At 53.3% G+C, this 27,532-nt stretch overlaps 1 protein-coding gene across 3 annotated transcripts; it reads left to right on the top strand.

Moving 5' to 3' along the window:
- Positions 1–121: 121 nt before the first annotated feature.
- AHCYL1 (adenosylhomocysteinase like 1) lies at positions 122–26,005 on the top strand. Of its 3 annotated transcripts, XM_062509653.1 has the most exons (17): positions 122–335; positions 15,201–15,312; positions 15,671–15,814; positions 16,533–16,633; positions 16,884–16,986; positions 17,724–17,818; positions 18,586–18,692; positions 18,767–18,883; positions 19,026–19,089; positions 20,932–21,020; positions 21,450–21,520; positions 22,124–22,218; positions 22,320–22,418; positions 22,946–23,014; positions 24,039–24,117; positions 24,514–24,634; positions 25,214–26,005. In XM_062509653.1, exons 1-17 carry the CDS (start codon positions 231–233, stop codon positions 25,218–25,220), a joined length of 1,578 nt encoding a protein of 525 aa, XP_062365637.1. In that variant the 5' UTR covers positions 122–230; the 3' UTR covers positions 25,221–26,005. The 3 variants fall into 3 exon arrangements, 2 of the variants coding, with proteins under 2 accessions (XP_062365637.1, XP_062365638.1); XR_009934004.1 differs by lacking the exons at positions 24,514–24,634; positions 25,214–26,005 and adding an exon at positions 22,665–22,863 and having other exon boundaries at positions 24,039–24,080; XM_062509654.1 differs by lacking the exon at positions 25,214–26,005 and having other exon boundaries at positions 24,514–24,638.
- Positions 26,006–27,532: the final 1,527 nt, after the last annotated feature.

Raw genomic sequence — 27,532 nt, 5'->3', positions numbered from 1 at the left:
CGCGGTGACGTCACGGCGCGGTGACGTCACGAAGCCCCGCCCCTGGCGCGGCGGCCGCAGACCCGCCGCAGCCACCGCGCCGGCTGCACCGCAGCGAGCGTGAGGGAGCGGCGGGGCCGACCCCAGTTCAACCGGCCCGGAGTGCTCCCCCGCTGCCCGCCCCGCCGTGCTCTGTCCCGTTCTGTCCCGCCGGCGGCCGCGGCCCGCCCCGCGTTCCCCGCCGCATCAGGATGTCGGTGCCGGAGCCCGCCGGCGGCGAGGAGAAGCAGGCCAAGGAGGTGGAGGACGCCGAGAAATATTCCTTCATGGCCACCGTCACCAAGGCCCCCAAGAAGGTAGCGGGGCCGGCGGGGGGCCGGCTCGGTATGGGGGATCAGCCCCCGGTTGTGGCGGGGGAACAGCCCTCGGTTTGCGGGGCAGGACCCTCGGCTGCTGCCGGGGCACAGGCTGCGGTGGGGCGGAGGGAGAAGGCTCCTGGCTGTGGGGCGAACAGCCCGTGGTTCCGGGGAAGCAGCTCCCGGTTGCGGGGGTGAGTCCCCGGTCTGGGGTCGGGGGTATCCCGTGGTCGGGCGGACCAGCCCCGGTTCGGGGCGGGGAGCAGCCCTCGATTTGGGGGAGAAGCCCCTGGTTGTGGAATGGGAGGGACCGTGACCAGGCTCTGGGAAGAGCAGCGCCTCAGGTGGGGTTTGTGCTGGGAAAGCTGCTGGGGTTCAGTTTGGGGTACCTGGGAAGCGGGCCTGTCCCTATTCAATGTGGAGAGGGAGGTTGATTGGCACCGGCGAGGGGGGCTGGTCTGGGGTGGCAGGTATGAGCCAGGGGGCTGCCGGCCCAGTTTGGGGTGGGGGGGAAGGGCTCGGGTACTGGGGAGAGAGGGGTCTGTGCTGGGGCACAACCCTGGCCCGCGTGGGGGTGAGGGGAGGACCGGGAGCAGCAGGGAAGGTTCTGGGGGGCTGGGGCAGGCCGAGTCCAGCTCTGGGGGCCAGAGCAGGGGCCTTAGCTGTGGCATAGGAGTGCGGGGGGACAGGGTGAACCCGGGAAGGGGACAGGCAGGGTGGGGCCCTTGTGTGGAACTATGGAATGGCAGGGCTTTGTGGTGGGGGCAAAGCAGGGGGGACCTGTTATATGGAAAGAACCAGAAGCAGCAATGTGACGTCCAGCTGTGGGTCACTCAGAAGGGTGGCTGAGAGATTTCAGAGTGAGTTTTGAGTTTTTTGAGGACAGGGGTTCTGTTGGAGGTGTGGGTGGGAGCACATTTGGGCTCAGGAAGAGGCTGTCGAGTCACCTCAGTACCCCTTCATCCCTGAAGGCCTCACAGGAGCTCTGAGATTTCCAAGTGCTGCTCCCACATCTGTGGGGTGCTCAGATGGCACCGAGGGTGGGCGAGCACTGGTTTTGCCACTGTAGCGGGGTGCAGGACCCCAGTGACCTGGGGAACTGGCCCTATGCTCCAGGCTCAGTGCTGAAGTTTCAGTCCTGTCAGGGAGGCAGGTCCATGTTCCAAGCACTGCACAGATCTGTGCAGCTGAACATTGCGTTCCCCTCGAGGCTGCAGCTGTCTGGGAGCTGAGGACGCAAAGGCAGAGCAGTCACAGAGAATGGGAACATCCTTATTCTCTGGGGGAATCTCTTCTGCCTGTTCTGGCCACGGGTGGGACTGGGGAGAGTCTGACCCTTAGGGAAGGTCAGCTGGATTTGAGGTGTATTCTGTCCCAGGGACAGGACTTGGAGACCAGGCCCTGTTTATCTGGGCTGTAGACATAGCCTGGAGGCAGGAGCAGAGGAATGTGGGGCTGGGATCTGCCTCTTCCAGCAGTGGCTCAGCACAGCTCCAACTCGGGGATTGTTTTTACCTTTTCATAACCATCATCTCTGTCAGTGCGAGCAACATGAGGCTGCAGCCGACTGCTCCAAGGGGACTGCAAATCCTGGAGCATCCCCTGGAACCAAAATACCTGTGGCAAAAAGGAATTCATTGAGCATCCTCAGAGACAAGTTTGCCAGCCTCTCAGGGGGATGAGATGTTGTATCCCTAGAATTTTCTGCTGCAGATGTGGCTGGTTGTGCAGCATGAGGAGCCTTGGTTGGATTCAGTGCCTGCTGTGGCTTTTCCTGGCTGGGTGAGGATATTGAAGGTGCCCACAGCGACACACGACATTTGAGGCTGATAACATCAGAGATGGGGAGCTCGCTGAGCTCAGGGAACAAATTGCTCCGGGCTCCTGTTTTCCTTGCCTGGCTAGTTCCTGCAAATAGTGCTGGGGAATAGCAGAGGCCTTGGCTGAGGATAAAAGAACGAGGAAGGGAGAATTGCTCTCCTGAGATAAGATGCTGAGTGCCCCCAGCTCTGATGCCCCAGAACAGGGTTGCAATTAAACCATTAAAACGCCCTTCTGATTCCCTGCAAGTCGAAGTGACTTTTGTGCCAGCTGCCCTGGAGCTCCTGGCATGGCCAGAGGCCAGCAAAGATGGTGGAGAGAGATGATTTGCCAGCATGGAGATGGGCAAGATCGTGCTGTGCTGCTGAAGCACGTCCCTCCTGGGTTTTTGGGCTCCTTGAACTTTGCTGATGCTGTTTGCGTGAGGAGTTTGAAGATGGGGGGTAGGAATGGGCCATGCTCAGTGCAGGCTCCATCTGTCTCTGTGAATGGCTTTTCAGAGGAGCCTTAACTTGTGCTGGAGCTTGGGGAGAGTGTCAGCATCCAGCCCAGGACCTGCAGAGGCATCTTGGATGCAACTGGAAGCATGTTGGCCCCGTGGGTGCTGCAGAATAGTTGGTGTTTCCTTGTTGGGGTCACCTGAAACTGGGAGTCAGCCCCCAGCATTGCTGTTTCCTCTTGTCAGGGACTTGTTTAAGGTGAAAAAGTGAAACAAGCAGGAGGTAAGAGATTAAATATCAACTCCAGGCTGAATTAGGAGCTGATTCAGTGGAGGTGGAAAGGAGGAATGGGGATGTTTTCCCCCGAGAGCTGGGATTACCTGGCTCTGCCAGAGCTCGCTTTTCACTGCAGTTCATGGGGATTTGTCTGTCATTATAATGACCCCAGTTTTGTCTGAGCTAGACGGTTCTTTGGCCAGGAGTGGTTTGCAGGCAGAGGTGAGCGAAGCAGAGTTTTGCACCTTCTCCAGTCACTGCTGTGGTGTTGCTGGGGAAAACTGGGAATGCTGTGACTGTTGGCTTCCCCAGGTTTATTGAACATGGATGTAGAGATGATGATGGCAGAACTCAAGGGCAGGTTGTGCTCCTCCAGATCCTTGTGTGCCATCACTGCTGTGCCTGGGCATCTGCTCTCCTGCCTCCCTGGAGACTGCAGGTGCCCTTGGCAGCAGTTGCTTTCCCAATCCACGTCAGCCGGTTGGTGGAGCCTTAAACTCCCAGCCGAGCCAAGCTGGGGGTGCCCTGGAGTGGGAAGGACACGACGAGTGGCACTGTACTCGTGGCAGGGCAGGGGGCTTGGCACGTGCTGTCCCTGTCTGCCACCTCACCCCGCCGTGTCCTTGTCCCGCTGGCATCGCTGTCTGCTGGGCTCTTCCACGCCTGGTGCTGGCAAACAGATGGACACTGCAGACAGATCTTTCTCCTGCAGCATTCCTGGGCTCTGAGATGGGCTGAAGCCTCAGGTGTGGTTCTGGAGAGGTGAGTTGGGTGGTGCTCCGTGCCCATGGAGCCCGTGTGGGTGCGTTGGGGTGGTGCTGTGCCCCTGCGGATGCCGGCTCTGGCTGTGGCAGGGAATGCTAATGCACAGCGCTGCAGCTTTGCGGTGGCAGCGAGCTGGGTGCTGGCTGGTGTGGGGGTGGCAGAGATGGAGCAGGGAAAAGCTGGGGAGAGGGAGATGGAGCTTGTGGAGAGCTGCTGGCCCCTGGGGAGGGATGGGTGTCCCCTCCAGAGCTTCGTTCCCACTGTTGCTGTCTGCAGTGGTCTGCGGACCGCTGATCTTGCTGCAGCTGGCTGCATCCCTGCCCCGCACAGCCCATTCCCAAAGGCCTGTTCCTGCCCCACTTTGCTCTGTCGTGACTTATCCCAGGTCCCTGCAGCTCTGCTAGGCTGGGTGATAATAAACTACCTTCCCCTTTGGGCTGTCAAGGGGATGAGACTGCCCTTGTTTGTCCTGACAGAGCTCCTGCAGCCATTCATTTTTCCTGTCCCTTTAATTTAATTCCTTAGAGTGGCTGCTCATAAATCCTCTGTGCCTTTGTGAGCATGTCTGGGGCCATGGCTACCACCTCCTATCCCGCTGTTCTGCAGGCACTACGCACCTGACTCTCCCCATTCCTTTGCCCAGATCTTCACTTCTTCTGTTCCTTGCTCTGTCACGGCAGTTTTTCCTTTTCATAAGGAGGTGCCTGGGCTGGATGAGTTGAACAGTTCTTTGTCCTCTGTATGGATGTCCTGAGATGAGTCTGGCCTTCTCTGGGGTGCAGGAAAACCCTAATATGTGGGGAAAAAAAGCACAGGGGTGTTTGGAGTGGAGATGAATTATCAGGGCTTGGGGCAGCCAGCTCACTCCTGGTGCTGTGTTAAATGATAGAACCCTAATTTTTTTCTAAGTTGCTCTTGGGACCTTCCTGTTGTTTTGGAGGGTCTCCCTGATGTCCAGAGGGGAGGCTTGTCCCAGTGCCCTGGCACTGGGCAAGGCCAGAAGACGCTTAATTGACTTGTTGAACAAGAGAGGGGGAAGAAAGGAGGTTTTGGGAGTTTGATGAGCACAAGCCGTCTTCAAAATGGTGTGCCAGAGCCTGTTGCTTTTGCTTTCCCCTTTTCCTCTTGCATCCTGGAAAGAAGCTGGACTTGCAGTCTTATGTCACTTTGGAGATGGGAGAAAAGTTGGATATTCATTATTCCCAGTCTTCAGAACCATCTCTTGTCACCTTTTGATGGTGTGGGGGTAGAGACCACCCATCCTGGGAGCCCCCTTCTCACGCGAACAGACAGGTCTGGAGTGTGGGAAGAGTGCTGGAGGCAGGAGTACAGTGTTTTTTGATCTTCCCTGAGATGCCATGTTATCTTCTGCTGGGGACCAGCCTACCACAATACTTTCTTTGGGGACAGTTTTCTCTATCTTTCCAGCCTGCAAATGTTGGAGCGGGTTCCCGTGCTCCCTGCTAGATGTTGAGGCCTGGGGTATTTTGCTCTGGAAATCAGGTTTTCAAGGTCAGGTTGGAGTTAATGCTTTGCAAATGAGGATCCTGTCTGTGTTGCTCCTCTGAGGAGTTAGTGAGTGCCTTGTCCCAGATTTTGGAGCGGGAAATGTGTGGGACTTCAACATTCAGCCTAAGGGATTTGCTTGTGCCTGGCTGTGTTTTTATCACTGGGAGGTTGCTGTGGGTGATGGTCGCATTTGCAGAGGGCTCATTATGCTTCCTGCTGAGCCCTTTGATCAGAGCTGCTTATCTGGGACCTCTGGCTCACCTTCACTCAGCACACGGTGGTGACATTCCAGGTGACTGTCCTGGGATCTGCTGGTGGCCCCGAGGGACTTCGTGCCAGAACTTCTCCCAGAGTGACACTTGGTGACACCAGGGGTTGGATCTGTAAGGGGCTAGGAGAAACATCCAAGGAGAAGCATCATGGTGCCACCTCAGCAGGTTGTGTGGAGCCCCTTCCCAGGGAACTGGATAATTCCAGGAGCTTGTGCACCCTGAACAGTGCTGGAATCCACTCTGCACCATCCCTCTCTGCCCACATCATGCCTGCAGGCTTCCTTGGCATGGTTAACCCTTGGGAATGGGTGCTCTGGGACATCTTAGTTGGTGGCCCAAAGGTCCAAAGAAGAAAGTGCTGTAGTTTGGAAATGGTTTGGTTGGAAGGGACCTTAAAGCATGCCTGCCTGCCCCCCCCCCCAGTGCTGTGGGGGGACCTTCCACTATCCCAGGTTGCTCCAAGCCCTGTCCAGCCCAGCCTTGGACACTTCCAGGGGTGGGGCAGCCGCAGTTTCACTGGGCACCCTGTGCAAGGACCTCACTGCCCTCACAGGGAAGAATTTGGGCTGTTTTTTTGGCAGCTGATCTCCCCCCATGGGTTCAGTGCCTCTGAGAAAGCAGGAGCAGAAGCCGAGGCCTGTCCTGCCTTTCAGAGCTGCCCTCATTGCCCTGTTGAGGTAGGCTGCTTGAACTGTGAATTTTAATTACACTTTGGGATCAATACGGTGGCCTTGGTAACGAGCTTATTGCTGCTGCAGAATCTGTTTACTTCAGGTTGGTCACAGCCAAAGGACTGAGGTGGCTGAGGACATGATGTTCCAGCTCCTTGAACAGGCTCCATTGTAATTCGGGTGAGGCTCCTGCAGCCCTGAGAGTTGGGTGCAGCTTCCCCTTGGCTGCCCCCACAGACCTGGAGCTGGCTGGCAGCACCCATACCTGCCTGGCTGAGGAGCTGCCTGCATTCAGGAGCCAGGAGCTGGGTGGGAGCTCCTGGAGTCTGGTTTATCTGTGTGGTGTGGCTGGAGGGGTTCACTCCTTCAGGCTTTTTGCAGTGAGAAGTAGGCAGCCTGGAAAAGGAGGCTCCTTGGGGCTTTGCCTGCCTGAAATTCATATTTTAGTGTCCTCCTTCCACATGAGGGTGAGGTTCAGCCTGTGTCTGCTGTTTTCTGCTTCTCCTCCTTTTGCTTCCCAACAGGGAGCCCCAGATTTCACATATTCCTGCACTGTGGGGAGAGTTTTGCATCCAACCTGGGCATGTTTTGGAGTGAGAACATCTGCCTGATCCCTGTTGACCTTGGAACTGTCAGCATCTTACAGGCAGCACAGTGTCTCCTACATTAACTAAGCCCTTCTCCAAAATTTTCTGTGAATTTGCCATCTCCACAAGGAAATAACTTTCATCCCTCCCGCTTCCTTTAAAAGAAGGCTTCATGGAATCAGCCCTGTTTGCAGGGAAAGATGGGCTTTGCTCTGACACAAATCAGTACCCAGGAGAGTGATGTTTGTCCATCCTGATGCCGATTCCTCAGACTCCTGAGCAGAGAGAAACCCATGCTGAAGCCTGATGTTTCTCCTGCTTTGCCTCTTACCAGATGCATCAAAATCTAAGTGGTTTCCTAAGTAGGGCTGAAAATAGTCTAGTGGTAAATGAAGAGTGGGCCACTCTAGTGGAAATACCACTGTGAGAGGCATTGGGAGTCAGGGCAGGGGGAGGATGGATTTCCAGTTTTCCAGAATAGGCTGCTCCTGTTTTCCCTTAAAGCCGAGACATAGGGATGGAGGATCAGCTAAAGGTACCTGAGAGTAGCTGGAGCCTCTCCTGAGTGGGATTTGCTGTTTTGGTTTTTTGAAAGACCAGTAGAAGTCTTGGAATGCTGAGGTTCTTCAAGGCAGTTTTGGGGGGAGAAGAGGAGACAGGTGGGGCACCCAGAGTCCCAAGGGGAGTGATTCCTCCACCAAAACACAGGGGCTGCTTTAGGATTACGGAGCAGAAGTTTGAGCATCTCAATTTGGGGATTTTTTTTGGTGGCAAACCTTCCCTTCAGACCATGAGGTGTTGCTGAACGAGCTGTTTAACAGTGCTTCCAAGTGTTCCCTTGGTCTCATGCAACTGTGCTTGGAGAGGCATTTTCTAATTAGTTTAAAAATTTATGCTAATTAAAGCTGATTCCCTCTCAGCTCTGACACACAAACACATTTCCATGGGCTTCCAGCTCTGCCAGCTGGCCTGTTGGAGGCCTGCAGTCCTCAGATTGCCCCATAAGCTGCTGGAAGTGATTTAACCCACAGTCTTGGAATAGGGGAATGGTTTGGGTTGGAAGGGTCCTTAAAGCTCATCCAGTTCCTCCCTCTGCCATGGCTCCCAAGCCCCATCCAACGTGGCCTTGGACACTCTCCTCCAGGAATGGGGCAGCCACAGCTGCTCTGAGCACCCTGTGCCAGGGCCTCCCCACCCTCACAGGGAAGGATTCCTTCCTGATACCCCATCTCTTCCTGCCCTCTTGCAGTGGGAAGCCATTCCCTTGTCCTTGCAAGGACATGACCTTGTCTTGCCTGTGCTGTTCTTCCAGTGTGGTAATTCCAATTAATACTAATTTTCCTACTGTCCAAACACGTGCTGTGCCAGAGGCTGGGTGGGCACTGGGGATGAATCCAGAGGTGAGAAATCCAGGATGGCTTTAGACCAGTTGCTGTTTGCTCTTTCATGGGGATTATGGGGTTAACCTCTGAGACACGACTGGAGTTCACTGCCCTTATGGATCCCAGACATTGGACTTTTGCTGTTCATGCCAGGAAGGAGATATCCCTTTGTGTTCCAGGAGATCCTGCTCCATCAGAGCCACCCCAAGCCTTTGCCTGATTCCTGCAGTTCAAGGACTAGATGCCTCCTTATCTGCTCGTGGGAGCTTTCCCTCTGCTCCTGCTGGAGCACACCTTTGACCTCCAGGTGTTTATGAGGCAGGATTTATTCCCAGTTACTATTTAACACTCAAAACCACATTTCTTTTATTGAATCCCTCCTTCTGTTTATTTTTCCTTTAACTGGCATTTACAGTGATTCCCATCATGACTGAAATCTTGTGGTGATTTCCAGCCTATTAACCTTTGGCATGGGTCTTTTTTTTTTTTTTTTTTCCCCTCTGCCAAGCTTTGGGGATTCATGTGGAAGTCCTTAGTTCTCATCTTGGACTCACAGAAACTTGGCTTGTATTTGTTTTTTTTCCCTCAGCGCTTTACCCAGTCAGCCTTTCCTTGGTAGTGGTGGATGGAGGTTGGGATCAGGGCTTGGCTGGTTTGTTTTGCCAGAACCTCAGTGCTCTTTTATTTTTTCCCTGGGAGCAGTGTAAAGGTTTCCAGGTGGAGATTTGGCTGGGATTCCTGTTTGGGTTGTTGGCGGGGAGAGTTCTAGGCAGGTGTGTGCCTCTAGGGAGAACAGTCTGCCCTGTGAACCCTCTGGGAGTGAGGTACAGAGCCAGGAGCACCAAATTCCACATGGCTGTGCTTCCATTCACAGAGTAGCACCCTTGGGAAGCTTTTCTAGCTGTGATGTCTGAATGGAGCACTTGGAATTTCTTCATAAAATTGGGGGAACCACCAGGAGAAAGTTCTTCTCTTTCAAAGGCCACACCTGGAGCAGAAGCAGGTCCTTTTTTCATGAGGGTTGTTCTGCTTTCAGCTCTCACAGAGCCATGGTGCTCAGGCTGTGGAGGACCAGGAGATGCTTGCTGAACAGATCTGCTCTTGCAGCATCCCTATGGAATGGTGGGGCACAGCAGTGGGTGCTGCTGGGGAAAATCCCCCACCTTCACCTGGCCATGGTTCTGGCTGGGGATTCATTTGCTGCTGGGAGGATTTGAACTGGGAATCTAGTGGTTCTTCCATGGGCTTGGCCATAGCCTCATGTGAATTTGTGCAGCCCTTTGCCATCCAGGTTTGCACTAGCATGTGCAAACAGAGCTTGGAGGTGGGAAAATGGGATGGTTTGAGTCACAGAGCCAGATCTGCCTCCAAACCCTCCCCTGTGTTTGGGGATGAGGATGGTGAGTTGTCAGGGTGGGAGTCTTGCCGGTTCTGATCCCACATCCCTCTTCTCTGAGTACTTCATTATTCCTTTCCCTCCATCCTTAAGGAGTGCTGTGATCCAGAAATACCCTTCCAGGATGGATAACCTCACAGGAAAAGAGCCTTGAAACCATCCTGTCTGTCTTGCTGATTCCCACCCCAAAAACCCATGTCCTGTAGGACTGTGGAGCAGGAGCTGCGTCCGCCTGTGTGTCCCCTGTTTCCAGCCTCATGTCTAGACACTGTCCTGTGGGAACAGGGACTGGATCTTCCAGCCTGGAAGCAGAGCAGAGGGGGTCTGAGGACAGGGCAGCCAAGTCCTCTAAACAAACCCAGCACTCTGGCATGGGCACAGTGGGAATGGGGCCAGCTGCAGGGGCCAGCACAGGGACGCACACTGGGAGCATTGGGAACCTGCAGCTAGTGGGTTTGGGATGGCCTCAGGGGAACAAATGTGGCAACAGCTCTTTTCTCCTGGGCCAGGAAGCTCGGGGTCCCCTCCAGGCTCTGGGTGAAAAGAGCATGGAAAGGTTCTGTCCCCTCCCTGAGGAGCTGGCTCAAGCAAAGCTGCTCCTCTCTTCTTTTTGACCTGGAATGAAGGAGAACACTGGTTATCTGACTTTTTTCCCCCTCTGCTGATGAGGCTGAAGGGCCTCATTCTCTGGGATGCCTCTGCCCTCCCTGGATGCTGTGGTGAGTTGCTTCTGAAAGTCAGTGGATTAAAACAACTTGTACTTCAGAAATGCCTGACCCAGCTCCTCCATGGGAAAAGCCAGCAGCTCTCTGTCCTTCTGCAGATAAGGAATCCTTGGAGACTGAAACCTGAAGGTGTCCCTCTTCCAGGCGGGCAAAACCCAGCCCTAGTCCGAGCTGCTGCTCCCTCTTTGTGTGGGAGCAGGGCTGGTGAGGAGGAAGATGCTCATTTGAGCTGTAAAACATTCCTTGTCTGGCTGAGTTTCCAGGACTGACAGAGAAATGATGAACTTAAAAGACAGGCCACGTCAGGGCTGCCTTGGCAGCACGGACATCCAGCAGTGCCATCCCGGCCTCTGCCAGGGAGTTTTTGTTTGGGAGAACGTGTTAAGTAAGGGGAACAAGCTGCACTGAATAGTCCTGATCCCTGCTGCTGGTTTTCTGCAGCCAAAGTCTAGGTCCAGAACTCTGTATCCTTCCAGGCTTTCTCCTGGGAGGACAGATGTGGGTTGCAGAGGCTCTTCTTTATAGAGGTGGTTGTGTGGCTGTAGGAAAGTGTTTTCCTCCCATTTTCCTGTTTCTCCCTGTGCAACTGTGCTGTGTCATCACATCCAGGGATGTCAGACTTGGAAGTCTGGAGGGTTTTAGATGGTTCATTGCTTCCTGCTTATCTTGGGTGATGTGTGAAGCCTGCTCCTGTCCCCCCTCCACTTACTCAGGACAGAAGTGGCTGGGAGGACACTTTTCCCATGGCTGTGCATGTGCTGATGCTCATGTTATCCCTAATAGTAATAGTAAGAAAAGGATTGCTGAAGCAAACCTGGGAGTGCTAGGAATAGAGCCTGGAGCTGCTTCCCAGCCTGTGTCTTTTCCCCTGTGGAGCCTGTGCATTGATGAGCCATGTCAGCTGTGAGTTGGTGGATGCTTTCCAAAATCTCTGTTCCTTCCACAACCCGTGGAAGGAACTCCCGTGCTCCCCCAAGGCTGCATGGGATGCAGTCAGGGACGTGTAGCACAACAAAGGAGGTTAAGTGACCTCTCTGGAGCTATTCTGGGAATGGAAGAAGTGTTAAAATGAAAAGTGGGATTGTCCTGTGTGAGAGGGACATGCTGGGCTCGTCTGTGCTTGGGGTAATTCCAGCTGCATCTACAACTCCCTGGAGTCAGGGAGTAGAATTTCCTTGCTCTGTCAGCTCCAAAAACTGCTCTCCTGGCTGACCACTGGGAAGGTGCTTGCAATCAGCCATGGAGGATGGCACACCCTGCAGTCATGAGCTGCCAGTTTGGTGAGATGGTACCAATCCAGACAGACCTGTAATCTGTTTGCCCTCCCTGTGTTGTAATAATTAAACAAATGAGGTTGTGTGTGCTGGAGACACTTGAGCTGCTGGGTTTGGCCCTGCCCTGCCAGTGTTCTCACTGGATTTATACTTATAAGCTGGAGAGGAGCATGTTCAGGCTGCTCTTCGAACAGCTTCAGGTGGTTTGGGATGTTCTGGGCAGTGTTGCCAGATAGGGTGGACAATGCTCCCTCAGCTCCTGCTCCAGCCCTGGGAAGGATGGTTTGAGCTGAACGTGAGAAGCTGTTGTGGGGAAATGCCAGATCTGCCTGGGAATGGACACAGTGGCAGTGGATTTCCCAAAGGGAGAAAATGTCCTCCTGGCTTAGCTGGTGTGACCGGGAGCAGGCAGTGCCCAGTGATGCTCTGGAAGGACTTGGCAGGAGATGGTGGAACCTGCTGTTTTCCTGCAGGGCATATCCCAAAATTCCTGCTGTTCCAAGTGAGGAGCAGCTCATTTGGCCCCTTAGGTCTCCAGCCCTATCTCCTCCTTTTCCAGGGCAGTGATGCTGAAAACCCCTGGCTTAATTCCTGTGCAGGGAAATGGGTGCTGTCCTGTTTTCCCTCTTTGACCACGAATTTCTGGGATGAAAAAATATTTTCCTTGCTCTTAAACCCTGGTGCTCCACCCGCTTGGAAAAGCCGCTTCCAGCAGGACGAAGTTTGGGATGCGATTCCTGACCGTGCTCTTGGGAGCTGAACATCCCCAGTCCCGCTCAGCCACAGAGCTCTGACCCACGGCCCCTGGCTGGGAATGCTGTTCATTCCAATTGCCATGACAGGCAGAGGGATTAGGAGATTTTCTGTCTCCTTAATGCAGCTCGAGCGCCCGGCACGCGGAGGGCGCTGGTCACGCACCTCTGCTCCAGAGCCGTGCCCGAGCTCCCCGCGCTCCTGCCTCGCGCTGCCGGACACAGCGGTAACGTCCCGGCCTCAGAGGGGTGGGGTGCTCGCATGGCTCCTTGGATCTGGGTGCTCTTCCTGGTGTTTGATGATAATTTTAGCCAGGGCAGATTTTGCTAAGCTGGGGAGTTCAGCTGAGCCCTGGTAAAGCCACGGCAGGGATTACTGGGGGTAATTCAGCATTTGGTTTGTTCAGCGCTTGCTTTTTCTCTGTGCTTGGATTCAGCCCCCTCATTCCCGTGTTTCAAAACCTGCTGTTTCTCTTGCAGGGTGGGGTTGTGCCTCAGAGCTGGCTCAGCACTCACAGCTAGAGTGCTGAAGGGGAGGTGGATTGTGGTGTGGGATCTTTTGGGACTGGGGGATGCAGCATCCCTCCATCCCATCCCCTCTTTTCCAGTGCATCCCAGAGGAGCTTTCTCCATGAGACCCATGCAGACAGCTTGTTTCCATGAAAGGAATTGCCCTGTCCTGGTGTTCACACATCCTGGGTGCTGCAAACCAGGACAGACTTGCACCCTGGGCTGGAGCACTGTGCCTTATGTTTTTTCCCTCCTGGGTCACCTCTTCCCTGGAAACCTTTCCCTGAGATACAGAAAATTCCTCAGCTCACACTTTAAGCTGTTGTAATGCCAGCAGCTGTTTTATGGGGAATGTTTTTTATACCCTCTGGTTTGATGAGCTGCCAGAGGAAGAGCTTGATGTGGAGGCATGGAAATCTTGTGTCCTGAAATTGCTGATGCATTTTTCTCCCTGGAAGCACCCATGAGCAATACACCAGCATGGAATTAACACAAGCCTATCCCAGGCTGTGTGAGGAAGATTGATCCCAGCAATAGACCTTGAACAAATTCCAGCAACATCATTCCTTGTTGGGAAACCTGCCAGCTCCTGCCACACACCCTGAGCACAGTGTTGGTACCTGCCTGGAAGTGCTTCTGCCCCTCTTATTCCTGGAACCAGTTTTCCCATGGGGATGGGGGTTGTGGTGGCCTCCACACCCTCCCTCTGCTGTCCCATGGGGATGGAGGTTTCAATGCCCTCTAGGTCCTCCCTCTGATTTCCCATGGGGATGAAGGTTGTGGTCTTCTCCACACCCTCCCTCTGCTCTTGTGTGGGGATGGAGGTTGTGGTGCCCTCTGAATCCTCCCTCTGCACCAAATGACCTCAAACAATTGCAAAACCAAACCTTCTATCTCCATTTATTATTCCCATTCCTTCCACTAATACAAACTAAAGTAGTTTACATCAGAATCCAGCTTGAGTCTGCTAGGAGGTCTGGTTGGTGAAGCAGATACTGGGCTGTGATGTGTCCAGGATGAAGGAGCTGGCTGGAAACCTTGCAGCAGCAGCACCCACAGGAATGCCTGGGATGCTTGGCTGGGTGTGGTGATGGATCTGATCTGTGCCAGTCAGTTCCTGGAAGGGATGCTGGAGTCCCACATCATCCCTCCTGCCCTCCCTTGGAGTGAGCCATGGGTTTCATGCCCCCTTGTCCCTTCCCAAGTGGAAAACCATGCTGGTTTTGGCCCATCTGTTGGGATTCTGTAGAATTGTGGCTACTTTTTCCAGCCTAGAAAGCTGTACTGGTGCTGCAGCCACCCCAGCTCCAGCCTGTGCAGATGCCTCCATTCTGGAATGGATCATTTCAACTAAACAGTTCCTTTCTTCTCCCCTCTGAAGGCTATTTCATGCGTCAAAGCTTTCAGGGATCTTTGGGGATAGCTGTGGCACAGAAAACCCCTCCTTGAGGCTGCTCTGGGCTGTCTTTCCCTCACCTTGATTTCTCCAGGACTCCTCTTGAGGTCTCCTGTGTCTTGGGGATGCTTTGTTAATCCCACTCCCTGCCATGACGTCTCATCCCTGTTAAATGGCAAAATTAAATCCTACAGCAACGTGATCTGAGCGAAGGGGCCGTGCTGGGGTTCTTTGTCAGGATCTCCTGCATGGCAGCAGGGAGGGGGCTGCAGACTGGATTTGCTGGTGCTTCCCCTAATTCCCTTTCATCTCCGTCACCTTTCCCTGGCAGGAGCAGCAATAAGGCCTTTGCTGGCTGCTCACTCGGGGCAAATGCAGCAGCTGAGCAGTTTTGGGTTACTTTTCCTCTCTTTTTGGCCCAACACAGTTAAATTTGATGATCTGGTGGAAGGTGCTGGAGCCTGTGAGTTGCCTCTGGCTGTGAGAAGTGGCTGTTTTGGGGGTTCTATTCCAATGGAAACATCTTGTCCTGCAGAGGAGGCTGAAAGCCAATGCAATGTCAACTTCTTTTTGTTGAAATGTTCTCTCTTGCTGAGGTTTTTTCCTGTGCTTTTCGTGTCAGTTTTGGAAGGATGTGTGGTGTTTTTAACCTGTGGGATGCTCTGCTCCTGGGGAAGAGCCTGGAAGCACCAGGGATCTGTTGGGACCACCCCAGCTTTCTTGCTGCTGCATTTTTGGGCAGAAATCTGCTGGGACGGGTTGGGGCAGGGGCTCTGCCTCCACATGGGATGTAGGTTGTACAAGGAGTGTAAATTCCTGAAGGAGCCTTACGGAGCTGGGAATGGATTAAAAGGGATGTTTCAGGGTGCTCTTTTTATCTTAAGGTGTTGTGTCAAATCTGCAGGGTGACAGAAACCTGGTGGCAGCTGTTCAGGCAGAGGAAGAGATTTCATTTTTGGCATCTGTAGCCTTGTATTTGGTGATGTTAATTTTTGTGGACTGAGGGGACCTGTGGGTCCCTGTAGCTTGGGGAGGTGTTGTGCCCTAAGGATCATCTCCTGATTTAGCACTTCTTTCCTTTGCTCCCAGCAAATCCAGTTTGCAGATGACATGCAGGAGTTCACCAAATTCCCAACCAAGACAGGCCGTCGGTCCCTGTCCCGCTCCATCTCCCAGTCTTCCACCGACAGCTACAGCTCTGGTAGGTGCCAGGTCCTTGTCCTCACATGTTCTTCTCTCAAACCCAGCGTGGGTGCTGCAGTGAATGTGCTGCTTACTCCCCACGGCAGGATTTGTGCTGTTTGTATTTGGATGTGGAGAGAATGATTCCAGGCATTGCCGAAACTCAGGCATTGATTGCCACTTGATAATCGTGTTATCTCTGGGTTGTTTTAGAGAAAAAAGAGTGCAAAATTCCTTCAGGGCGTTTGCTTTCCTTAGGAGGTTGGTAATTTGAGCCATGAGTGAAAGCTGGGAAGGGAAACAGAGCAGAAACCTGAAGAGTAGAGGTTCCTGGATTCATAAGGCCTGGCATAACACTCATTCCTTTTTTGGTTTAGCTGCCTCGTACACGGACAGCTCTGATGACGAGGTGTCCCCCCGAGAGAAGCAACAAACCAACTCCAAGGGCAGCAGCAATTTCTGTGTGAAGAACATCAAGCAGGCGGAGTTTGGGCGCCGGGAGATTGAGATCGCTGAGCAAGGTACAAAGTGGAGTGTGGGGTGTCTGGGGCTTGGGACAAGTTCTGGAGACCAGGAGCTGAGGAGTGACAATTCCCATTCCTGCTGCAGCCTTGGATATCCTGTTTTGCCCCCCAAATCAGTTAGGGAAGAGCGACACGTGCCAGCAAGTGTTGATGCTGTGTCCCATCCATTTTCTAGCTGGAGCAGAGCTCTTGCAGGGTTTAATGTTTTACTGGCTTTGTATGGACAAGGATTTTGTAACATCTTCAGAGGCCTGAAAGCTGAAAATCCCAACCCCTTCCTCTGGGGGTGGTGGGAAGCTGAATTACCATTTCCACTGGGGTGATTGGGTAACTCTCCTTTTCAAAAGGGAAGATAATCCAGTCACATTTAGAGCAGCTCTTCTGAAATGTGGCAGATCTGTTTACAAGTTCAGGTGCTTCACCTGCTGCTACAGGGCTGGTGACTGTCCTCAGGTGCCTTCCCCAGGCACTGCCAGTCCCAGACTCCTTGTCTCTCTCCTTGTCCCTTGATCAAGTGATAGACAACCCTGATGTTTTGGTCACATTTTGCACAGACCTGCCAGGCCAGGGCTGAGGAGTTTTCTCCCTGGCTGTGTAATAGCTACAGCAGAAATTTTGGGGCTGGAAGTTTCCTGGGAGGCCCTGAGAGGAGAGGAACTGTGGAGAGGGGACCCTGTGAACTGAGCCAGCATTAAAACCTCTCTTCCTTTTGCAGACATGTCTGCTCTGATTTCGCTCAGGAAACGAGCCCAGGGGGAGAAGCCTTTGGCTGGAGCTAAGATCGTGGGCTGTACCCACATCACAGCACAGACTGCAGTGAGTGCTGCTTATTTTTGGGGGTGGGACATCAGCTTTTCTCTGGGGAAGAGTTTTTTATCTCTTGGGAATGGGAGAATGCACATTCAGTAGGGCCTGGAGGCGTTTTGGAAAGATGGTGCTGTTGGCATTTCCCCAAGGCAGCGTTTGGTTCCTGTGCCCATCGCTGCTGCCCGAGGCCTGCCCTGGTGCCTGGGGCATTTCTGACCCCCGGGTTACCCGTGACCCCCGGTTGTCCCGCTGTCCCCAGGTGCTGATCGAGACGCTGTGTGCCCTGGGGGCACAGTGCCGCTGGTCTGCCTGCAACATCTACTCCACCCAGAACGAAGTGGCTGCTGCCTTGGCAGAGGCTGGTGAGTGCAGCTGGGCCAGAGCCCTCACAGCCCCTCCTGCCTCCCTTACCTCATCCCAGGGGAAATCTAGGGAATTTCGTATTTGATTTGTATATATTTCATTTTCTATTTTTATATGTTTTATTCTGTATTTATAGAATTTTTTATAATAGAATAGAATATAGTATCATATAGCATCACACTTATTTTTATATTATAAACTTATAAAATTATGATTTATATTTCAAAATATTTTATACTAGGTATGTATAAATGTATATACATTGACATAAATATACAATATAAACATATGAATACATGTATAGATATTTATAAAATGCTTATAGCTATTTTGTATGGAATCTAAAAATATAAAACATAAACTAATAAAATAAATAGGAATAAATATAAAATTATAAAAACCATAAAATATATTTTAATTTTATATTTAACTGTATTTTAATTCTATTTTATTTGTTTTTATACTGTTTATTGTTAGTAGTATTGTTTTCTCATTACTTATTTTTTCTTTGATTTTTATTATTTATTTGTTTGGGGTTTTTTAAAATTCTATTTATGTTTTAGGGAATTAATATTTTTGGGGAATATCTTCTAGGGAGGGATGGACAGGTGTGATCCTGGTGTGAGCTGTGGTGTTATCTCTGCATGGCCCCTTGGCTCTTGTGCCCATGTGTTTCTGGAGCTGGCCAAGCAGGAGAGAACTCTGCCAAACACCAAGGGTGCTCCTGTTCTTTCAGGTGTTGCTGTGTTTGCCTGGAAAGGGGAGTCAGAGGATGATTTCTGGTGGTGCATTGACCGCTGTGTTAACGTGGATGGCTGGCAGGCCAACATGGTAAGGAACCTTCTCCAGCCCTCCTTCTTCCTCCCTTTCACCCTGGGGCTGTTCCTGGGAGCCTGCTGGCCTCAGTAAGTCCTCTGACTCCCCTTAAAGGGGGGCTCTTGAAGGACAGCAACTGGAGATGAGCTGGGAGCAGCTGTGGGAATGTCAGGAGCTGCAGAGATGATGTGCTGAGCTGGCACATCCCAATGGCAAGGAAGCAGCTCCTGGTGGAGTTGCCATGAGCCAAGAAATGGGGCCTGTTTCCCCCTGCAGGAGCTGCCCCAGCAACTCCTCTCTGAGCACAGATGCCATCTGCCCTCTCCCTCCCAAAGCTGGGATCACACTGGGGACCTTTCCCTTGTCAAGGCTGACGCCCCCCTTAGTGCATAGTCTGTGGTCACCAGTGATGTGTCTTTGGTCTGACATCCCATAGCCTCTCCTCTCCTGTTTGCTTTCAGGGCATGAATGTTGTGGCACCCTGAGCTCAGCCTAGTTAGTTAGTGCTGCCTGTGGTCACCTTTCCAGGCAGAGGCAGGAAATCCTGTTAGGATCCAGCAGCTCCACATGGGGGTAAGGAATCTCAGTGTTCTGGAGGAGACCCCAAGTTGCAGGCACCTAGGGGAACCTGGGAGTCCTGACCCACAGGACCCTGCCCAAAGAGCCACTCCAGCAGTGCCTGAAGACGCTTCTCCAAATAATTTTCCCCATCCTGTCCTCAGCCAGTGCATTTCCCAGTGGGAGGCCTGACTGCTCCCTGTTCTTTCTTGCCTGTTCTCTAGATCCTGGATGATGGTGGGGACCTGACCCATTGGGTTTATAAGAAATACCCCAGCGTGTTCAAGAAGATCCGAGGGATTGTGGAGGAGAGTGTGACCGGTGTCCACAGGTGGGAGCTTTGGGATCTCAGAGATCTCAGGGAGTTGCTGCTGTGTGCTCTGACCTGCCTCTGCCCTCTCCCAGGCTGTACCAGCTCTCCAAGGCTGGGAAGCTCTGTGTCCCAGCCATGAACGTGAACGACTCTGTCACCAAGCAGAAGTTTGATAATCTGTATTGCTGCCGGGAATCCATCCTGGATGGGTGAGTCCAGCTCTTCTCTTCACTGGCGCTTCCACACTGATGGGTTTGACTCTGGCTGATCTTAAGCAGATATCAGGCTCTGCTGCTTTGACCTGGTTTTGGGCTTGACTGATCCCAACACAGATCTCTCTCTGTCCCCCAGCCTGAAGAGGACCACAGATGTGATGTTTGGAGGGAAGCAAGTGGTGGTTTGTGGTTATGGGGAGGTGAGTTCCGTGAGCTGGCCTCCCAAGCTCAGCATCCTGTAATTCCCTGTGCAAAGGCCCCTCGCCCTTGCTATAAGGAGTAGACCCAACCTGGTGAGCGATAACCAGGGAAATCTTGCAGGAATCTGCTGGGAGGATGGAGATCAAGGATCAGATTTCCCAGTCTGCTGCAGATGAACTGAGCTGCACAGCTGACAGTTGCTGGGAACAGTGGCCTGAATTATAACTACCCATGGGTACTCCCATCTGCTGTCCCTGGCCCAGGTTCAGCATCCAGCCTGGCTGTCACTGTGCAGGGCAGGCAGCTTCTCCCTGAGAATAATACTCTGGCAGAGGAAAATTGTATAATGAATTTGTAACTGATTCTACCCTGGAAGAGCTGAAGCTGGGAGCTGCCACTTTCCCTCCATCTGTGCCATGTCCATGTGGGTGTTTATCTTCCGGCACTGTGCAGGGACTGGCAGGAGCTGCAAAGGCTCTTCCCAGCAGGAATTTGCTCCTTAATTCATTTAGGCACCAGTGGAGCCCAGCATTGCTTGACCAAGAGACTGTGCTGGCTCTCACTGAATGCTCTGGGCTGGTGCCTGATTGCCCAGGCAGGAGTTGTGCTGGGCATTGTTGTCTCCAGGGTCTGTTCTGAACTTTACTGGACTTCACAACAGGAGAGTCAGAGATTCCCAGACTTCCGACCCACATTTGGGTTGGAAGAGAACTTCAAACTCATCCAGTTCTACCCCCTGCCATGGACAGGGACACCTTCCACTAGACCAGGTTGCTCCAAGCCCCATCCAACCTTGAACACTTCCAGGGATGGGGAGCCACAGCTTTTCTGAGAAGTTCATTCCAGTGCCTTGCCACACTCACAGGGAGGAGTTCCTTCCCTCTGTCCCATATGCCCCTGCCCTCTGGCAGTTGGAAGCCATTCCCCCTTGTCCTGTCACTCTACCTCTTGTCCATAGTCCCTCTTCAGCTCTTCAGGAGCCCCTTCAGGCAATTGAAGGGGCTCTAAGTTCTTGCTCTCCTCCAAGCTGAACACCCTTAGCTCTCCCAGCCTGTTCACCCTGAATGGTTCCCCTTTGGGTGTGAGTTGGAGTCCCAGTTGGCCCTGCCTGGGTGTGTTCAGTAGACCCAAGATTGGAGCTGGATGATAAGTGAGGCTCTCTCTGGAAATGATTTTGGTCCAGCACCTTGCTGGTCACAAAATGGGGCTGAGTAGAGTTGATGCAGCAGAGCCAGGTGTTGCTGTGGGTTGGTGATGTGGAGTTGGACTTAGTTTTAATTTTCCACTGAAGAGGAGGAGCAAGTCTGAGATGTTGTTGCAGGAACCCTGTGCTCCCTAGGCTGATGTGGGCAGCATGGGATGGAGGATCTGCCCCCTGAGGAGTGCAGGATGGCTCTGAAATCCTGTAGCTTAAAGGCAAGGGGGCAGTGTATGGTCCTCTAGGCTCTCTCTAATTCCTGCTTGGAGAAAGGCTCCTGCAATGCTCGGCTGTGAGAGTGTTGGGTTGGGAAAGCTCCTGCTGTGGACATGTCCAGGTAGGGCAGCTACAGCTTCTCTGGATAACCTGGAACAGGGTCTCACCCCTCCCACAGGGGGGAATTCCTTCTCAATATCCTGTCTAATCCTGCCTTCTGGCAGTGGGAAGCTGGTGGCCTTGGAGGCAGAGCTGGGCTTGTGGCAGTTGTGCTGCTCACCAGGTACATCCTGAGCTGCTCCTGGCATTGGACAGGTGGCTGAGATGAGGATTTTCCAGCCTGGGATGGGCTTGGGCAGTTCAGGGCAGGGACTGTAGCACTGGTGTGTCTGTGTCCTGCCTCACTGGGATCCTTTTGCCTCGGCAGGTGGGGAAGGGATGCTGTGCTGCCCTGAAAGCCTTGGGAGCCATTGTGTACGTCACGGAGATTGACCCCATCTGCGCTCTTCAAGCCTGGTAAGGTGTTCCCATCTGTGTGGGAGTGTTTCTCTCTGCTCTTCCAAACCCTACAGAGGCTGGATTGAAACCGGGGGGATCTTTGGCTCATTTTGGAGAAGATGCACCTTGTTGGGGTATGATGGGAATGGGCTCAGGCAGCTTTCAGGGATGGGATACCAGGCAGAAGGTGTTCACTAGCTGTTTTGGGGAGGCTGCTCAAGCCTCTATGCCACACATTCCTGGCTCATCCAACATTTCCAAGTCTGGGTTAGACATCCCAACTGTTACATAGCCCTCCCTTGTCGCACTGGTGTCCCTGGAGGGATAGAGGAGAGCCTGGGCTGCTGCCAGAGCAGTTTGGAGCTGCTGAGAACCCTCATGGCCTGGGGCAGAGAAGGAACAAGCTTCTCCTCCTCATCATGGTCCCTATTCCCCTTTCTTTGCCAGCATGGATGGATTTCGGGTGGTGAAGCTGAGCGAAGTAATCCGTCAGGTGGATGTCGTCATCACCTGCACAGGTAGGGATAGACAGGGCTGAGGAACATCATTCCAAGTGGAGTCTCAAGGGAGCTGGGAATGGAGGACATTTCACTGCTGTGTGCTCCTATTTTTCTGCAGTAGCTGGGCTCTGCCAGGAGCTTTTCCCCTTGGTTTACTATTTGACCACAGTCCTGGCCCAGAGTACAGGGACATCTTCGCCACCTGTTCTCAGGGTATTTTGGGATCTTCTAGAGCCTGGTTAATTAATGAGAGCAAAGATGAAAGATTTGGGCACTGAACAAGCTCCCCAGGGAACAGTCACAGTCCCAGTCCTGCCAGAGCTTAAAGGGTATTTGGACAATGCTCTCAGGCACCAGGTGAAATTGTTGGGAGTGTCCTATGCAGGGTCAGGACTTGGGCTTGATGATCCTTGTGGATCTCTTCCAGCTCAGGATATTCCACAACAGCACTTGTCCCACATGTTCTCTGCTGTCACAGCCAGAAGGGCTCATGTCCCAGGGAAACTCATCTGATGTTCTGATGTCCAAGCTGAGCTTCTCTGACTCGAGTTCAGGGAAGGAGAAACCAGAGGGTTTCAGTTGCCACTGCTGTGGGGTCAGCTGTGCTCTCTGTACCTGCAGGAAACAAGAACGTGGTGACCAGGGAGCACCTGGACCGGATGAAGAACAGCTGCATTGTGTGCAACATGGGCCACTCCAACACTGAGATTGACGTGGTGAGTGCCAGCAGCTCCGAGCGTGCCCACCTGCGGCTCCTGCCCTGACTCCAGCCTCTTCCTCCTGCCCTGACTCCAGCCTCTTCCTCCTCCTCTTCCAGACCAGCCTGCGCATGCCGGAGCTGACGTGGGAGCGGGTCCGTTCCCAAGTGGACCATGTCATCTGGCCAGATGGGAAACGGGTGGTGCTGCTGGCCGAGGTGTGTTGAGAGCTGGGCCATGATGTTTTGGGCCTCCGTAAAGAAATCACAGATTTATCCAGGTGGAAAAGTGCTTGGGGGAGCTTCAGGGCTCAAAAAGGTTTTTTTGATTTACTTTATTTGTTTTTTATTTCCTTTTGTTGAGGGCGGGTGTGTCATATCCCATGTGCAGCCACAAAGGTGCCATCTGGCTCCGTTCTTCTGAGCTGGGATTCGTCCCACTCAGACAAACCCCCATCTGTGCAGGGTTCCCCAGGTGCTGCGTGGCTTCTCTTCCCACAGGAGCTGTTCTAGCAGGAGGAGGGACTGGCTTTTTTAGGGACCACAACATTCCCCTGCCTTGAAATGAAGGGTTAAGGTGGAAACTGGAGCAGACTTGAAATGTTTTGGTCACCATGCCCTGGTTCTCTGTGCCCCTGGTCACCTGTGCAGCGAAGGGGTGGAGGTGAATCTCATCTGGGAACTCAGTTTGGTTTGGATTTGGGAGCATGTCCAACTCTGTGCTGACTCCTCCTACCTTCTCTCAGGGCCGTCTGCTCAACCTGAGCTGCTCCACAGTCCCCACCTTTGTTCTTTCCATCACTGCCACCACGCAGGTTTGTACATGGGAGGGGCCCTGCACAAGCTTCGGGGTGGGGATGGTTTGGAAGGAGCTGGGAACGGGCTGGGATTGGTCCTTGAGATGGCACCACTGCCAGAAATACCATTTTGTCTGGGCTGGAGTTATTGCTGGCGTGGGCCCAGTGTTTTGGGTACAGCAAGTTTTGGGAGAGCTTTTAAATGAGTGGTTTCATGGCACAGGTCCTGCTTGGCTGGCAGACAGGTTTAAGCTTCCCCCAGACAGGTTTGAGCCCTCCTAGGACAGACTTGAGACCTCTGGCATGGGTTTAACCTTCCCCAGCACAGGTTTAAGCCCCTCTAGCGCACAGATTTAAACTCCCCCAGCATGGGTTGAAGCCCACCTAGCACAGGTTTGAGCTTACCTCAAAGCAAGGCTTTGTTTGGGCTGGGAACACTGAGGGGACTGGTGGCACTGGGAGCATGGAGGGAATTGATGGGACTGGGAACACAGAAGGGACTGGTGGCACTGGTGCTCATGGGGAAGGACAGCCAGGCTGACAGTGGGGAATTCCCTTATCCTCACTCCTGTCAGCCCAAGTGGACATGGAACAGGACTGTTTTGGACTTGGTTCCCAACAGTGGAAGCCAGCCCTCAGGGGATGCAGTTTCATCTCACCTGAAGGAATGACCCTGGTTTTTGGATGCTTCCAGTTTCTGAGGAGCAGCCCCTCCATTTCCATGTGCTGCAGCAGCTGGGTGGTTTAAGAGGAGAAGAGCTGCTAACCCTAAACCATCCTCATGTTTTTCCCTGGGGTGTTGAGTCCAGATGCTGCAGACAAGTTGGGTGGCATCTCATCCCTGCTCTCTGATCCCTCCAGTGGGATTATGAAGACCCAGACAGGGATGTGCCTGGGGTGGGAGCCTTGCCCTCAAGGCATGTTGAAAATAGTTGCACTGTCCCTCCAGCTCCCTGATCCTTCTCTGACTTTGTGAGCCTTGTGCTGCCCAAGCTGGTGGCCATTCCTGACTGTTCCCAGCTTGTCCCTGTGCTCTCCACAGGCTCTGGCTCTGATTGAGCTCTACAACGCCCCCGAGGGTCGGTACAAGCAGGACGTTTACTTGCTGCCCAAGAAGATGGGTGAGTGAAGGAACTGACTCTTCCCTGGGGAATCCATGTGCCAGCAGGGTCAGGAGAATTCAAACCTGGCCTGGGAAAACACTTCCAGAGGGACAGTGAGCTCAAGGAAGTCACCAGAGGCAGTAGCCTTAAAATACATGGGGGTTATTTGATTTATGTTCGTTAGTGTTCTGCAGCGTGGGAGGCATCCCACATCCTGTAGCCTCCCTTCTCTGGGATTTTCCATGTCCTCCTTGTGCCTTTAGGGGCACATCCAGCCCAAGCTTGGGCTCAGCTCTGCTTTGGGTGATGGTGAATCTGGGGTGCTGCCCAGCCAGACCTTCCCATCATCCCATCCCCATGTTGTGGTGGGGGATGTGGACCCCCTGATCCCATTTTCCCTTTTCCCATTCCCAGATGAGTATGTGGCCAGTTTGCACCTGCCCTCGTTCGACGCCCACCTAACGGAGCTCACGGACGATCAGGCCAAATACCTGGGACTCAACAAAAATGGGCCTTTCAAACCCAACTACTACAGGTGAGAACTACTGGGGCAGGGGCTCCCAGCTCCCTGTTGGTTTGGAGTTCTGCTTCCAGCTCTGAGGTGTCCAACAGCAGAAGGATGTGGAGCTGCTGGAGTGTGTCCAGAGGAGGCCACAGAGGTGCTTTGAGGGCTGGAGCCCCTCTGGCAGAGCTGGAAAGCTCCCAAGAGAGCTTAGAACCCCTTCCAGAGCCTACAGGGACTCCAGGAGAGCTGGAGAGGGACTTTGGACAAGGGTCTGGAGTGACAGGTCAAGAGGGAATGGCCTCCACTGCCAGAGGGCAGGGGTAGATGGGATATTGGGAAGGAATTGTTCCCTGTGAGGGTGGGCAGGGCCTGGCACAGGGCGCCCAGAGCAGCTGTGGCAGCCCCTGGATCCCTGCAAGTGTCCAGGGCCAGGCTGAACTGGGCTTGGAGCAATCTGGGATAGTGGAAGGTGTCCCTGCCTGTGGAATGAGATAAACTTTAAAGTCCCTGCCAGCTCAAACGAGTCTGGAATCCCATGCCTGGGGCATCTCCTTATCCTGGCACAGCAGCACATCCCATGTCCCTCACTGTCCCTTCGTTCTCTCCTAGATACTGATGGGACCATTTCCATGAAGGACCAGACCACACAAGGCAACATTTGAGAGATTATTTTTAGAAATAATTTTTATTTTGGTTTACCTTTTTTTTTTTTTTCTCTTAACCATCATCAGAACCTGTTTTTACATTTTATCTGTGATTTTAAGGTCAGGTTTTCTGTTCTCCCCCTTTTCCATGATTGCATCTGTGTCTGATCTTGCCAGACAACCTGGAATTTGCTTCTTGCTTTCATGTGGCTGAAGCCACTGATTCCCAGCCCTGGCTCCAGGAGGGGCTTTCCCTTTCCTGCTATGCCAAGGGCACTTCATTCCTGCAGCAATGGTTTATTTCAGCTTTTGTTTTGTATCTTTTCCCACCTTTCCAGCCCACGTTGGTCTCAGCCGGGCTCCCTGTGGATCCGGAGATGCTCTTCTACCTTATCTTCTATTTCTTTGTGTGGATTATCTGCAACTTCTAAATTGCCTTAAAGAGCCCAGTTTTAGCTGCTAGATCCCTGCTCCGGGTGCTTCCTGGGAGCAGAGTGGCCTGCAGGACACCTGGCAAAGGGGGTGACTGTGCCCAAGCCCAGCCCAGGTCCCTGCGCTGAGGTGGCCCAGGTTTGGTGGCCACTGGCCTGGGTTTGCTGGCCACCTGGGTCCAGGGGAGTTCAGTGTTTCGGGGTGCTAATCTGAATCCGGATGGGGGTCACTTTCCCAGCATTATCCTCATCTCTTCTAGGTTTTTTGTTTATTTTTTTTAGCCAAACTGCACCTTAATTGAGTTTTAAACATCTTTTTCCCCATTTGTTTATTTGGTTTTTTTTCTTCCTCTTTTCCTTTTTGATCCTTACGGAGATGTTTTAGAGGGTGGAGATGTTTTTAGATGTTTTTAAAGAGGAAGCACTAGGGATGTGGCTGCCTTCCCATGTCCCACTGGGAAGTGCTGGGTGGTGCTGAGGGTGTCTGCGGTGGGTTTTGGGGGTGTTTCACTATTTTTTTTTTTTTTTTGAGCTGGATGCAGAGATGAGCCTTCCCCATACCCCAGCCTGGCCCCTCTGCTCCCTGTTGCTGTTTTCCTCACCCTCTCCCCCTGTGTCCTGGCTGATCCCATCACCTCCTCCATGCCCCCCCTGCTGACATTTCCCTTTCCCAGCTTGTGCTGGGTTGTTGGAAGCTCCTTCCAACCCATTGAGGTTTCTCTTGGCTTTTGTTATCCTCCCCAAATCTCCTGTTCCTTTCCCCACCCAAGGGAGGGAAGGAGCTGCTGGCACCTCTTGGACCGTGGAGCTGCTCCTTCCCCCTTTGCAGGGATCCACTTGGATGGGTCCTTCCCAGGGATTTGCAGGTCTGGGGGTGCAAAGCTCCTTGGGGGCCAGTAGATGGGAGAGGTGCTGAGATCATCCCCCTCTCATCCCTGCCTCCATGTCCTCTGACTGTTCTTCTCCCACCCTGCCTCGTCTCCTCCTGGATGGTTGCTCCATAATTTTGGGGATTACCTGCCTCGTTCCCCCACAGATCCTGAGGATCACCTGGGTTCCCTCCACCATCCCCCAGACCTCCCTGGCGACAGCGAGCTGGGACGGGCGTTTGTGGGAAGGAGGGGGAGCATCCCCCCTTCCCTGTGAGTCCCCCATCCCTGCGGGTCCTGGCCCCCCATTCCCACCCCTCCCGGGTGGAATCTTGGCTCAAGGGCTGTCTGTCTGGATAAGCCATGTTGGGGGAGCTTGGGAGTGATGGCGGCGGCAGCGTCGGGCCGGGACTGAGAGGTTTATTTTGTATAGGAATGATTTTTAATGAATGCAATATTAATCCTTGCAGATGAGCAATAAATCATTAAAGTCTAATTAAACTATTAGGAAAAACAAAGTGCTTGTGGTTGTGGGTGGTTTATTTGGCGCCTTGGGCGATGCTGAGTTGTTTCTGAGCCCAAGGGCGGCAAGGCTGCAATCTCCCTTTGGCCCCCTTGGGGTGGGATTGGGTCCTGCCAGAATGTTCTGAGCATTGCAGCCACTCTGGATTTTGGGGTCTCACCCTCTATTAAGCCCAGCAGGGCACCTTTAGCTTGGGGCTTGAACCCTGGCAGCTTCCTCTGTGGTCTGCCTCTCCTCTGAGCCCCACCAGGTCCCCCCTCGTTGAGGTCTGGGGGATTCCTTTGTTCCAGGCCCTTCAGTTTGGGATCTGTCTATTCCTGCCACTCCCAACATGGCGGCCTCCAGCGCCCGGGCCCTGGGGCGAGGGCGGAAGTGCCGCACGAAGCATGGCCGCGCCCAGGGCTGCGCCGCACCCAAGATGGCCGCGCGGGGGCGGAGCCCGCCGCTCGGCCGTGTGTCGC

The sequence above is a fragment of the Cinclus cinclus genome, chromosome 27, assembly GCF_963662255.1.
Source record: "Cinclus cinclus chromosome 27, bCinCin1.1, whole genome shotgun sequence".
NCBI classification, from domain to species: Eukaryota; Metazoa; Chordata; class Aves; order Passeriformes; family Cinclidae; genus Cinclus; species Cinclus cinclus.
This window is presented reverse-complemented; position numbering and strand designations above follow the sequence as displayed.